Source organism: Armigeres subalbatus, chromosome 1, assembly GCF_024139115.2.
Source record: "Armigeres subalbatus isolate Guangzhou_Male chromosome 1, GZ_Asu_2, whole genome shotgun sequence".
Taxonomy (NCBI): domain Eukaryota; kingdom Metazoa; phylum Arthropoda; class Insecta; order Diptera; family Culicidae; genus Armigeres; species Armigeres subalbatus.
The window spans coordinates 40,565,364-40,580,479 of NC_085139.1; the positions used below are offsets into that span (position 1 = coordinate 40,565,364).

Consider the following 15,116-nt stretch of genomic DNA (forward strand, 5'->3'; position numbering starts at 1 on the left):
GCAGAACCTAATGCTTGACTGAACGAGGGGTGGAGTGAATGTTGGTCAAACTGTTTTACCTTGTGCGTGTGGCAGCGTACACACGTACAGGGTTGTAAATATTCGGCAGCACTGGATGAAGCTGATGTATTTTTATATCATTTTTTTTTATTTTCCTATTTGAAATCAACCTCACATTCACGGATAGGCAGGAAAGAAAGAACTCAAATCACCCACTGCGTCGCGAAGATGAAATTTACCAAAAAAATGTACACATTCATCCTGCAAATTGAAAAAAATTACCACGCGTTTAAATGGGTCACTCACTCACAGTCATTCGGTAAGACGCGAACTGAGCAGCCTGTCAGAGCGACTTGTGAGTGGCTGAATGCGAAATTGAATGGTCGTTGTTGGAAATGATTTTACGGCTGCACCCAGTGGTACTCACCGCGGCGGCGATGAAGGCGACTGCAGATTATACTGAGATCCATGTTTTTCACTGCATTGACTGTGAAATATTTCTACCCTGTATTAGGTTCTGCAGCATGACGTCACGAATGAATTCGGTCCTCGTCGAATGAACTTTTTTGACAGTTCAGTAGTACTTTCCACTGACTCCGACAAGGATCGAGTTCGTGATTGGTTGGCTGCCCCCAAGTCCAACGCGAAGTACTACTAATCAGTCATCAGTTTGAGGTTAGATACAGACGCTGCAGAACCTAATGCTGCATTAAAAAGGCGCATTTGATTATCAACAGTTGATGTCAAACAACGATGCAGTAGATCAGCAGTACGAATGCAGCGATGCATGATTGATGTTTTAGTTTTATTTATTTCAACATGTCAACACACAAAAAACAAACATGGTTTTAGAGAATGTTTTGCACTTTCGTATTGAAAAGTACTTCGTTTTCTTAAAAATAAAAGTAAAAATGGTTTTAGTAAAAGTAATTTTTTCATTGGAAAGTTGATTTTCTCTTGTTCGCACTGGGAAATTATTGTCGGCGTAGCACCAACTTAGAATTCGGAAGTCCGGGCTTCCGAACCGAACTTTCTTCCGAAGTTTTATCTGTCAAACTAATGGATGCGTTGTTTAGCGCATCTTTAGGGGAATCCAGCGCACTACTTCCGAAGTTGGGAAAGTTGCCTGTATCTGGAGAAAAATCCAACTTCGGTATAAAAAGCGGTATAAATTTATTCCGGATACACAATAAAAGTTCTCCCTTTCAACCAAAAAGTTGAAAAACTGTCAAACCTTTGGGCAAAAAGAGATGAAACGATTGCTAGCACTATAGAACATCAGGAGGTCAAAAAAATTACCCCAAATTTCATTGGATTGTCATTTGGCCCTTATTATTGAATTTTTTTTAAACCCGTACGTTAGAAAAATTATTTTACACAGGACGGTACGATGCGGTACGATGTGACAACCTGACTTCATTAATAATTATTGCAATTATTATTTATAATCATTTATAACCTGTAAAGTTGTTGTTTTTTTAATTCCTTTCCATGGACTTGTCACGCTTTGCACTTCGAGTTTACGATGCCAGGCATGAAAATATTTCTCACGTTCAAAACTATACTTTGTCCATTTATTGCTTAAACATGTTTCATAGTGCCACTTTTTCGCAACTGTCACTCTCATCTCTCGCATAACAATAAACAAAACAGGAGTATGTATAGAGTTTTGCAACCGAACATGGTTTCGGTTACGTCCTGTAGTGCTTCTGGTTTTCTGGCCATTATGAAAATATATGGCGACGTGGCGCAGAAAGATCGAAGTCCTATTCATCACACTGAATCGGATGGTAAGTCGTAGAATAGATGAAATCAATATACCGGAGAATAAGCCTGTCTATCATGAACATCGTCTTACGAGAAGTGTTACAAAAACAAGATCGCCGTTGGGCGTTGCTAATGCTGGTACCTATTCAGAGCATATCGAGGTATTTATGCAATATTCTTACTTTTTTGCAGATGAATCGCATGTTCCGGTGGACACGAGGGTGGACATAAACTGGCGTCAAACAACTTCGCAATGTTGTGCCTAAAATGCGCTTCCGGCGAGTGGCTACATTATTCGGTCAGCGGTCATCCTGACGTGGGAACGACAATAGAAGACAATTGTAAATGGATTTGAATAAATAATGAAATTAAACAGAATTATTATTATTATTGGACGGAGGGTGAAGAATAAGCGGGTTCTTTCTGATTAAATAAATAATTTTCAAATGAAAATATATACTCTCCTTTTCCATAGTTTTTCTACTATTCGGATTGACAGTATACTACAATTTCATTTTGAATGCTCGAACTTTTAATTCCAAACCGGTATGCAGCTTTTTCCCCCATGGTAGTCGTAAAAGTTGGCGTACTTTTATTTCTAATGCGCGCAACTCTCTACGAAAAAGAACCAACGCAACTTTTTATTTTAACCAACGGTTTTCTTAATTTTATTAACGATTTTTCTTTCTGTGAATGTATTGTAGATCCAGTTGAAAACTGAACTGAGCTCTCGCGACAATCGTATTTTCTTCCATTTCTAAATGTCGCAAAGCTGCATTGCGAGTGGTGCGCATGATGGCACACGGCTATGGCATAGATGCGCACTACTCGCGATTTAGTTGCGACACCCGAAAATGGGAGAAAATGCGAATGTCGCGAGAGGTCAGTTCGGTTTTCTACTACATCTACAATATTGAACCTGAGATATTAAACAAAAGATATTTTAGTTACCAGATAAAGATTGTCGTTTTGTTATCATGTTTTGTTATCAATATCACGTTTTACTGTTAATGAGCTATTATCTTCTACCCAGGCTATTACGGTCGTAAAAGGGCCAATTTCCAGTAGCAAACAATGTGACAGCATGCCCCGTCGAATGCAACTTGTTGCGAGTAAATCTGGTGAGTGTGACCCAAGTATGTATTAAAATCCCAACCAGTGAATCCCGACTGTACGTTCACGGTCGGTTCGAATAGCCGTACCTGGGAGGGAGCTCTCGATACTACACATCAAATTAATTATATACTGTCGTCATTCATTTTTCATTTATTTAGTTAACATCTAAACAGATAACACTGAATCAACAATTTGACGCCACAATGCACGGTTCGAGGCCGCATCTCTCCATCCTCGGATACGCCCCACGCTCGCCAAGTCGTTTTGCACCTGGTCTGCCCATCTCGCTCGCTGCGCTCCACGCCGTCTCGTACCTGCCGGATCGGAAGCGAACACTATCTTTGCAGGGTTGCTGTCCGGCATTCTTGCAACATGTCCTGCCCATCGTACCCTTCCGGCTTTAGCTACCTTCTGGATACTGGGTTCGCCGTAGAGTTGGGCGAGCTCATGGTTCATTCTTCGCCGCCACACATCGTCTTCTTGCACACCGCCAAAGATGGTCCTAAGCACCCGTCTCTCGAATACTCCGAGTGCTTGCAAGTCCTCCTCGAGCATTGTCCATGTTTCATGTCCGTAGAGGACAACCGGTCTTATAATCGTCTTTTACATGACACATTTGGTGCGGTGGCGAATCTTTTTCGACCGCAGTTTCTTCTGGAGCTCGTAGAAGGCCCGACTTCCACAGATGATGCGCCTTCGTATTTCACGACTAACGTTGTTGTCAGCCGTTAGCAAGGATCCGAGGTAGACGAATTCCTCGACCACCTCGAAGGTATCCCCGTCTATCGTAACACTGCTTCCCAGGCGGGCCCTGTCGCGCTCGGTTCCGCCCACAAGCATGTACTTTGTCTTTGACGCATTCACCACCAGTCCAACTTTTGTTGCTTCACGTTTCAGGCGGGTGTACAGTTCTGCCACCTTTGCAAATGTTCGGCCGACAATGTCCATGTCATCCGCGAAGCAAATAAATTGACTGGATCTGTTGAAAATCGTACCCCAGCTGTTACACCCGGCTCTCCGCATGATACCTTCTAGCGCAATGTTGAACAACAGGCACGAAAGTCCATCACCTTGTCTTAGTCCCCGGCGCGATTCGAACGAACTGGAGTGTTCGCCCGAAATCTTCACATAGTTTTGCACACCATCCACCGTTGCTTTGATCAGTCTGGTAAGCTTCCCAGGGAAGCTGTTCTCGTCCATAATTTTCCATAGCTCTACGCGGTCTATACTGTCGTATGCCGCCTTGAAATCAACGAACAGATGGTGCGTTGGGACCTGGTATTCACGGCATTTTTGAAGGATTTGCCGTACAGTAAAGATCTGGTCCGTTGTCGAGCGGCCGTCAGCGAAGCCGGCTTGATAACTTCCCACGAACTCGTTCACTAATGGTGACAGACGACGGAAGATGATCTGGGATATCACTTTGTAGGCGGCATAAAAGATGGTGATCGCACGAAAGTTCTCACACTCCAGTTTGTCGCCTTTCTTGTAGATGGGGCATATAACCCCTTCCTTCCACTCCTCCGGTAGCTGTTCGGTTTCCCAGATTCTGACTATCAGTTTATGCATGCAAGTGGCCAGCTCTTCCGGGCCCATCTTGATGAGCTCAGCTCCGATACCATCCTTGCCAGCTGCTTTATTGGTCTTTAGCTGTTGAATGGCATCCTTAACTTCCCTCAAGGTGGGGGCTAGTTGGCTTCCATCGTTCGCTGAACTGACGTAGTCATCTCCTCCGCTTCCTTGACTTTCACTGCCTGTACTCTCAGCGCCATTCAGATGTTCCTCGTAGCGCTGCTTCCACCTTTCGATCACCACACGTTCGTCCGTCAAGATGCTCCCATCCTTATCCCGGCACATTTCAACTTGAGAACGGCACAGCTGTTCCATCTCCTCGCACTCCGCTTCTTCCAGGCGGCGTTTCTTCTCCTGAAAAAGGCGGGTCTGCTGTCTCCGCTTCCGTCTATAATGTTCCACGTTCTGCCGGGTACCTTGCTGCAGTGCGACCGCCCGCGCTGCGTCCTTCTCCTCCAGAATCTGTCTGCACTTTTCGTCGAACCAATCGTTCCGTCGACTTCGACCCATATACCCGACGTTGTTCTCCGCTGCGTCGTTAATGGCTGCTTTGACTGTATTCCAGCAGTCCTCAAGAAGGCCCCCATCGAGCTCACCCTCTTCCGGCAACGCTGCCTCAAGATGCTGCGCGTATGCAGTGGCGACATCAGGTTGCTTCAGTCGCTCTAGGTCGTACCGCGGCGGTCGTCGGTACCGAACATTGTTGATGACGGATAGTTTTGGGCGCAGTGCAACCATCACCAGATAGTGGTCAGAGTCGATGTTAGCGCCACGATATGTCCTGACGTCGATTATGTCGGAGAAGTGCCGTCCATCAATCAGAACGTGGTCGATTTGTGATTCTGTCTGCAGTGGTGATCTCCAGGTGTACCGATACGGGAGGCTGTGTTGGAAGTAGGTGCTGCGAATGGCCATATTCTTGGAGGCGGCGAAATCAATTAGTCGTAGGCCGTTTTCGTTAGTCAGCCGGTGAGCGCTGAACTTTCCAATAGTCGGTCTAAACTCCTCCTCTTGGCCAACCTGAGCGTTCAAATCTCCTATGATGATTTTGACGTCGTGGCTTGGGCAGCTGTCATACTCACGTTCCAGCTGCGCGTAGAATGCGTCCTTATCATCATCAGTGCTTCCGGAGTGTGGGCTATGGACGTTGATTATGCTGAAGTTGAAGAACCGGCCTTTGATCCTCAACCTGCACATTCTCTCGTTGATCGGGCACCACCCGATCACGCGCCTTTGCATGTCACCCATCCCTATGAAAGCTGTTCCCAGCTCGTGTGTGTTGCCGCAGCTCTGGTAGATGGTATGATTACCTCTAAACGTTCGCACCATTGATCCCTTCCAACAAACCTCCTGCAGCGCTACGATGCCGAATCCACGGTCCTTGAGCACATCGGCGAGTATGCGTATGCTCCCGATGAAGTTGAGAGATTTTCAGTTCCACGAACCGAGTTTCCAATCGCTAGTCCCTTTTCGTCGCAGTGGTCTTCGCCGATGGTTCCGGTCCGTACTCTCTTGTTGATTGTTCGTTGCTTATGATTTTTTAAAGGCTGGCTTGCAGGGCCTGACACCAAACCCCCTAAATTTCCGGAGGACCATTCCTTCTTATTCCCGGTGGACCATGGTGCACAGTTTCACTTAGAGTCCCTCGCTGGCACTCGGACGATGATCAGCCGCCCCTAACATGGAGAACAGACGCTGTTGTGAGCCGATCCTGACATGGAGAACAGACGCTCAGTAAGATTTACAAATCCGGAGAGGAGCAAACCCCCTTACCTGTCATCATACGACCATAGTTCCCACCGGGGTTGGTTACCCGATCTTCCCTAAGGTTGCTCGTATCCAGGCCAGCACCGCGGGGAGGTAGGGATAGGAGTTGCTGGGTAAGAGGCTAAGGACCGCGAGATGGGGTCTATTTTATTCCTTCAGGTACGCGAAGTACCAATGGTACGCTTTACCCAGCATTTGCCGTGCCATACTGTCGTCATGCAACAAGTAAATTTTCAAAAAGAAAGAAAAATCAACGTAGGCGCCACCTGAAAGACTAAATTCATTTTTGCGTGTTATTGTTGCTATTGTCCATTTGGACCAGTTCATCAGCATTTAGACGCTGATGAACTGGCAGCAAGGCCCACTTCCGGCGAGATTCAAACGGAAAAATAAAATAAATATGCATCACTGCACGGTGTTATCTGTCACAAAATCGAGCCTGTTTTGTCGCTGACAACGTCGCTGGCACCAAATTGAAGTTTGGAAGTCGATTTCCGCACTTCCGACAATGTTTTGGTGGCAAACTCAAATTTTGTTCTGACGTTCATGATGTCAGAAGTAAGTTCGGAAGTAAAACGTCGGAAGTCGGAATTCAATTTAGTGCTAGCGACACAATATATTGCCTTCAAAAATTTGCTTGCCGAGAGTTTCGTTTTCGGCTCACACTGACAGCTAGATTTCGGCTCGGCTTGACACACACATTTTTCGTATCCGTTTCTCCTTCCCAGAGCCGTACCAGTGGGGGGAAGGGCCGTTCGGCCGCAAGCCACTAGGCCGAAAATCATTTGGCCGAAAGGGTCATTGAGCCGAAAAGGTCATTTGGCTGAATAGAGCATTAGGCCGAAAGTAATTTGGCCGAAAGGGTCATTTGACCGAAAGGGTCATATGGCCGAAAAGGTCATATGGCCGAAAGGGTAATTTGGCCGAAAGGGTCATTCGGCCGAAAGGATCATTTGGCCGAAAGGGTCATTTGACCGAAAGGGTCATTTGACCGAAAGGGTCATTTGGCTGAAAGGGTCATTTGGCCGAAAGGGTTATTTGGCCGAAAGAGTTATTTGGCCGAAAGAGTCATTTGGCCGAATATTACATTTGACCGTACATGTCATTTGAAAAGCGATAAATGAGTGAGAAGGGAGACGTCTCACTACTCAATTGTCATTTCTCACTGCTTACTGTAAAAAGTGAGAAGAGACAAATGAATAATGAGACGTCTCACTTCTCACTTCTCACTCCTAATTTATCACTTCTCAGTGTGAAAAGTGGGTAAGGAGACGTCTTACTACTCACTCCTCATTTCTAGCTTTCCACTGTAAAAAGTGAGAATTGATACGCCTCACTACTCACTTCACGCTCCTCATTTTTTTACAGTGAGAAGTTAAAAATAAGGAGTGAGAAGTAATACAGCACTGAATACAAAGTTGCAATGAATACAGCACTGCATGTTGCAAACACGAAACAAAATCATTAAGTTGCAAATTTTTTTACCATGTAACTTCAATGCAGCTTTCAAAAGTAAATTGTTTGTTTAAATTAAGTTACAGATAAGTTAAGTATATCTTCATGTTTGATTTAGCATCGTTCGACGTTTTGACAACTCACAATTTATTCCGGTGATGGTGCAATCAAGTAACAGGAAACCCGAGTACAGAACTTCATAATTTTTAGATAGCAAGAGAGTTATATTTGATGGCACATACGCAAATATTGTTTCTTTCCAAATAGTAGCAACATAGTTAAATTTTCAGTAGTGAAAAAAGTTGGGTAACTTCTCACTCCTTATTGCTAACTTCTTGCTGTAACAAATGAGAAGCACGAAGTAAATACACAGAAAAAAATAAAATTGTGCTATCAAAAATTATGCACTTTCAATCGGAAAAGTAGCAAATTTTCGTTAAAATAAAAGTTTAATAACTTTGAACGAAAGTTATGCGTTTTATTTAAAAGTATTTTCCATCTTTTCTGAGTGTAGTTTTAAAAGTTTTCTTTTCAATTTGATTTGGTCAACTGCTTTCATTCAAATTTGACAACACGAGCTTTTAAAAATCACTTGGACTGTCAACTTATTCGTTTTATCTCCTCTGTTGTCTTCAATTTTTGCCAGCTACGATAGTTACCGCGCAAGTTTACTTTTCAAAGTTCCGAAAAGAAATACTTGATTCTCTTCAGTTTTATGCGTTTTACGCCATATTCGGACAACAAAAGAATCTATTTAAAAGCCAGAAATGGTTTCCATTTCGTGTTTTTTCCTGCACATGGTAAGTACCTTCGTCGAGAAGATCTGAATAATCGAATATTAATGATTTGTTTACCATCCATTTTGATAGCTGCGGGCATATGATTCAACCTGGAAACACAAATCAAGACATCGTCGGAACGGCTGTGAAGAAAATGCATACGATCGTCACGAGCTGCTATTGGGCGTAGTAAACGGAAAAGCGCACGGGTGATGTTTTGCTGCTGATAGTGACCTCTCGATCCCTACCGGTTTTCCCGCAGCAGCGTTGAAAAAGTCTCCGAAACAACGTTCTGCCACAACAAAAATACAAATTATTTAAAATAATTGAATATAACAATGAAATAAAAAGAATTTAATTTGAAAGGAAAGGGTGAATTGAAGAAATGTTTTAGGAGGTTCTTTTTTGATTCAATATTTTTAATTTTGCAGTTTGGGAATAAAAATAAACAACTATCATTTTCAACAGTGTGATTATTTGGATTTGACAGTTTGGCTTGAATATTCAAACTTTTAATTTCAGAGCAATACGTAGCTTTCAAACGATGGTTGTTGTAAAAGTTGGCATACTTTTATTTTAAACATACCCAACTCTCTACGAAAAAGAACCAACGCAACTTTTTATTTTAACCAACGGTTTTCTTAATTTTATTAACGATTTTTCTTTCTGTGTAGTGAGACGTCTCATTACTCACTTGTCACTTCTCACTTTCAAAAGTAAGCAGTGAGAAATGAGTAGTGAGTAGTGAGACGATGCATTATGGAACGTACACACGGTCAAGCAGTTTTACCAACATTGACTCCACCTCTCGTTTATTCCAACATCCATCAAGTTTTACCAACAGCGGCACGAACAATCAATTTATTCGACCAACAATATTGCAACGTACACACCAGTCAAGCAGTTCGACGAACATTGACTCCGCCTCCAAGAAAACGCTTCGGTTGCTGCTTTGTTCGAACGTGTGTGAAGTTGTTCGAACAACCATTTGACAGTTGGAGGCTGGGTTGGAAAAAATTAAAACGGTTTGAATTTGGTTTGAGTTGTCGGGGGTGGAGTCAAGGTTCGCCGAAAATGTTTGAGCATTTGTAGTGAAGTTGCACGAACCCCCATATATTTTTTGATGGTTGGTGCTCAAGTTGGCGCTTCGGTCGTTCGTGTGTGATATTGTTGGTCGAATAAATTGATTGTTCGTGTCGCTGTTGGTTAAACTTGATGGATGTTTGAATAAACGAGAGGTGGAGTCAATGTTGGTCAAACTGCTTGACCGTGTGTACGTTCCATATCACACACGAACGACCGAAGCGCCAACTTGAGCACCAACCTTCAAAAAATACATGGGGGTTTGTGCAACTTCACTACAAATTCTCAAACATGTTGTCACTAAAGAGGCTGCACTCATAACAAAGAGATGAAGTGTCAAAATTGGAACAGTTGCTGTCAAATCAGTTGTTCCAATCGAGCACAAGGTTGTTAAAGGTAGGAGTATTCGCTTTGACGCAGCCGCGCTGTTGCCATCTAGCGGCGACGGACGTATGCGTGAAATCACTGTTTTTCAACATGGTGAAGTATAGGAAGTATACTTTAAAATGCTTTTAAAATGTTATTAACAGTGATATGTTGAAAATTTTTTAATACGTAGGATTAGAATTTTGAAAAACTACTGTCGGAGTCTTTTATACTTGAAATAAATCACAACAATTTTTCTTTTTTTTAAATATATGTATTTTTATATTTTCGAATTTTTCACCACTCACTTTTTCTTCACTTCCACCATCCACAACATCCGTCTTAAAACTGCCCCTTCTTCTGTTACCCGATGCTAGCAGACTCCCTATTCTTTGTATTCCTCTCTTTCTGACGCTCATATTTTTTTATTTGACACACACAATACACTGTTAAACATGTTTAACTAATTCTGAGTAATAAGAAGTAGAGCTTTGGGTTCATTACCCAAATATTACAATTTAATTTTAATCTATTTCATCTCAATCCTACAACTACATGTTCGGCTCCTTATCTACACAAGTTTTTTTAATCAAAATAATTCAACTTTCGTATTACCTATATGAAAGTAAATTAAATTTCTAACCCAAAAAAGTGAACAATTTTAGGCTAAAATGTGTTTTACCGCTTTAATAAGCATTTTAAAATTGACGTCCTATATCCCTTGCTGGGTGAAATAAAAAAGCATCAGCCGGCCCCCATTTTGTTTTCTCGCTTTCGTCAGGGCCAATTGCGTCTCTTTGTTTTTCCAGGCTCGTTAGTTGTCACCATGTTAAAATCAAGACAAAATTTACATAACGACTTATCTGCTTTTGTAAACAAAGATTCAAACGACGATTTGACGAATCTGATAGCTCTCCCACGCAAACCAACACCATCAACAGGCAGCGGAATCCTTCACCTACCTATTGATGGTGTTGGTTTGCGTGGGAGAGCTATCAGATTCGTCAAATCGTCGTTTGAATCTTTGTTTACAAAAGCAGATAAGTCGTTTTGAAAATTTTGTCTTGAAATACAGTGATTTCACGCACACGTCCGTCTTCGCTAGATGGCAACAGCGCAGCTTCGTCAAAGCGAAATAGGGTCTTGCCGACATTTCTCACCAACACGAACGCACGGTTCGTGGTTGCCATTTGATTTGGCCGTGACAGTTGCTCGTGGTTGCAAACAAACTGAGTAAAAGTGTGAGTGAAATGTGCGTGTGCGTACACGCTCGCAGAAAGCCTAATTGATTGACCGTTTGTACATTCCATAACTGGTGAGCCAGTATGCTTATTTTAGAAAAGAATCAGGAAATTTTTCATCTGTTTTATGGGGATGTCTTAACCTTCCGGGACTCGCTTAGTCCTGAATCACTCATGCAGTCTCGCCTCCGTTTTGCACGACAAGCGGGCTTTTTTAGGTAGTGTTGTACTTTTTACAACGGCGCGAGTCCTCGAGGGTTAAAGCCCCAAACGCAATACAACGGAACGCCAAAGCAACCAGAAGTTCGGATAAGAAGGGCTATTTTGGCTTAATCAGCTCTCATTTTAAGTAATTTTTTGTATGTAACGGAACTTTAAGTGAACTTTAAAGTTTCGTTAAGGATGCTTGGAACTTGATGTGAACCATAGTGAACCAATTAGTTCGGTTAAGAGTAAATTTAAGTAAAATCTGAACTTCTGGTTGCTTGGGCGGCGACGGAAACAGCAAATTTGACAGAAAATATATGGGCTAACTGTCAAATTTTCCGTTTCCGTCGCCGTTCCGTTGTATTGCGTTTGGGGCTTAAGGGCCGATTCCAACGTAGCGTTTTATCAACGCTGCGTGCACGTGGCGTTGAAAAAAACGCAGGTGTGCATCGGTGCGGTGACGCTGCGTTACCGCTTTTTCCCGATGCACATCTGCGTCCTTTTAACGCCGTGTGCACGCAGCGTTGTAAAGACGCTACGTGGACATCGGGCCTAAGGGGCAAGCCAGAGTAAACGCGAGGTGCGATGCGACGCGACGCGACAGTGCAATTTGACAGCCTGTTGATAATGATTGTTATTCTTTTACGTGAGTCGCGTCGCGTCGCATCGCTCGTCGCGTTTACTCTGGCTTGCCCCTAAGAATTCAAATCTGGCATCGCTGAAGGTGCCAAGGATCGACCCTCAAGAAATGTTTCGCGCCCAAAAAAAGCTTCACTTTTGAGAGCCCCTCGGTTTTTGTTTGTCAAAAGCTGTCAAAATCATCTGTTCACTATTCAAGTCAAACATATCAAATTGTCATAAATCAAAATCGTTAGGGTAATCCGGGTATATTCCATATATTTGTAATTTGTAATTTATTCACTGAGGAAAATGGACGTATGATTTTTAATCAAACGCCTTATGAAAATTTGCCACAAGGAATCGGTATGAATTTCAATATGTTGCCTTATGAATGATGATTTTCATTTGAAAAAAAGTGAAGTGCGGCAGACTGGGTTCGAACCATGGACGTCGGGGTCGGGAGGCCGGTATGTAGACCGCAGGCCCATCGACGCTTGATTACTCGGGAAGGTAACTGCATATAAGAAGCACTGTTGGTGGAATAATCAGTCGAAGATTCATAAGGCGCCAGTTATGAATTTCGATAGTCCAGTTCGCTGAGTGTTAGAATTTATTTATTATATATTAGAATTATTTAAATATATCAACACAATCAAATTACTTAAAATACAGTTATTAGATTCTGCGTACATATGTCAATGTACATGGTGCAGCACAAAAAAAAAACAAAAATAAATAATATAAGTTTATGAGAAAGGCCGAAAATCTCGCAAGCAGACCAAGCAAACAAAAATGTTCGGTTATTTTCAAATGTTACAGTCAAGCTTTATTTATGTGAAGTTTGTTTTGTTTGGTTTCTCCGGCTTCAAAATCGAAAAGTTTTCTAAATCGGCATTTTCTTTCAAAATTTCATTAAATTGAATACGATTAAAGGTAAAATAATTCGTAAGTATTCTGGTGCTAAAATGTCACTCATCATTTTATTCTTATTCTGATGTCAATCCCATAAAATGCTCAAACAAAACACTTATCAGTTCCAACATCGGATATTGCCCTTCTGATTAATTTGTTTACCTTTCTTTGCTCTCTCTTTTCGCAGCTTGGTTCTTCCTGCTGAGGTTCCGTTCAACGGCCATTCAACAAGCGTCGCTTCGAGCGATAACACCGTTTGTAATCGAAAAGTGATAACCCACTCGCTTCATGCCTAAATCCGCACGAGGCAATAACAGCTAGCATCTGCCCCAGCAGTACGACCGACATTGTATCGGATTTCATCCTGGATCTCCTACGACTGCAGGAAGACAACGTGCATCAACAAACATGACGATGGATGACCGGGAGAAGCGACAACGCGGGCCCCCACTGTACGCCCTGTGGACCGTCATAATTGCAGTGCTCCTGCTCCAGCTGACCGAATCGGTTCAGGGGAACGCCGAGAAAGATTTCACCCAGCAGTGCAACAAGTGCCGTTGCAGCTGGAAGAGCGGCAAGCGAAACGCGGACTGCACCAATCAGGGGTTGGATTTGATACCGGACGATTTGAGCTCGGAGCTACAGGTGGGTGTTTGATTTCGTTTTGATTCTGTTCTATTTAATTCCTATGATGTCTCGGTCCGAAACTGTTAGATTTTTGGGACGTTTTTAAATGACAGGGCCAAACCAATATTTTGATTTGAGTTTTTGGGACACCCAGATTAGAATCCTTAGCAGAATATTCATTAATCCATTTAAATGTGATCTAATACCTTGCAGGTTCTCGACCTCTCTCTCAACCGGATAGGAGAGATACGAGCATTTGAGCTGATGCGCGCCCATCAACAGAATTTACACAAACTGTACATAAAAAATAGTACGATCGAAACATTACACAAGGATTCGTTTCGAAACTTAACGATCCTGATCGAGTTGGATCTATCGAACAACAAATTGAAACGCCTAGATCCGGGCCTTTTTGATGACTTGAAAAAGTTAAGGGTCATTATGCTGAACCACAACCAAATCGAACGGATAGAGAACAATCTGTTCCAGAATTTAAAATTCCTGACCAAGATCGAACTGAATGACAATCTGATCTACAGGGTAGCATTGCACAGTTTTATAAACGTCCCAGCACTGTCACAGATCGAGCTGGACTACAATCGACTGCAGATTCTTCGCAAGGAAACGTTCGTCAACTTGGAGAAGCTGACCAGCCTATCGTTGACAAACAATCCGTGGAACTGCAGCTGTGCGCTGCGCAATTTCAGCGAATTCGTCATGACCAACAGTCTGTACCGATCGCCAACGACCTGTGAGCATCCGGCGATGCTCAAAGGCAAAGAGTGGAACGAAATTCATCTGGACGAATTCGCCTGCCGGCCGCAAATCATAGAGAACCGACTGATCTATCCCAGTGAGGGGGAAAATGCTACCTTCACGTGTAAGGTAACGGGACTGCCACTTCCAAAGGTAGATTGGTTGTTCCACAAGCGACCCGTCTCCACCAAGAACGACAAACGGTGGAGCGTGACCTACGCCGTCAGAACCAACGGCAAAGACACCAACGAGGTGCTAGTTTCCGAGCTGACCATAGTGGGCGTGAAGCCTTCGGATCGCGGTTCGTACGTCTGTAAAGCGTCCAATCCGGGTGGAACGGACGAAAGTGAACAGTTCTTCGACCTAACGAGCCCCCTGCCCAAAGTGCAACCGAATCGAACGAACGACATCCTGTGGATTGTGCTGTTTGTGGTGCTGACGATACTGATCGTGCTCATTCTGGTGATCATGGTGTTGTGCTGCGTTTGCCGCAAGACGCGTCGATTCAAGAAGAACTCGTCGGTCAGCGAAAACGGGCTGATGAACTCGAAGATGGACAAGTCGGCGGACGGTTCCGTGCTGGATGGGGGTTCGGTGATCATGGAGATGCAGAAGAGCTTGCTGACGGAGGTGAATCCGGTGGAGAAGCCGCCGCGGAGGACGGACATCGAGGCGAGCGACAAGAACGACTACGACGAAGGGCACGAAGTCAAGAAGACGCTGCTCGAGGAAACGGGATTCGGTGAGTGTGAGAGAATGATTACTTGGTTTAGAAATTTTATTTCTTATTATTATAAGTTTTCAATCAATACTTTTTTTTTGAAAGGGTGATATCTTTTTTGACCTC

At 43.3% G+C, this 15,116-nt stretch overlaps 1 protein-coding gene across 3 annotated transcripts in view; it reads left to right on the top strand.

The window, feature by feature from the left end:
* LOC134224630 (leucine-rich repeat-containing protein 24) overlaps positions 1-15,116 on the top strand; it is an 820,149-nt gene that overhangs the window by 790,565 nt on the left and 14,468 nt on the right. Inside the window, exons 1-3 of one of the 3 annotated variants that reach the window (XM_062704081.1) lie at positions 12,753-12,907; positions 13,074-13,531; positions 13,727-15,011. In XM_062704081.1, the coding sequence (XP_062560065.1) occupies positions 13,295-13,531; positions 13,727-15,011 (1,522 nt within the window). In that variant the 5' untranslated portion in view covers positions 12,753-12,907; positions 13,074-13,294. Of the gene's footprint in view, positions 1-12,752; positions 12,920-13,073; positions 13,532-13,726; positions 15,012-15,116 lie in introns of those variants that run through there. The other 2 variants (XM_062704070.1, XM_062704092.1) reach the window with 2 other exon arrangements.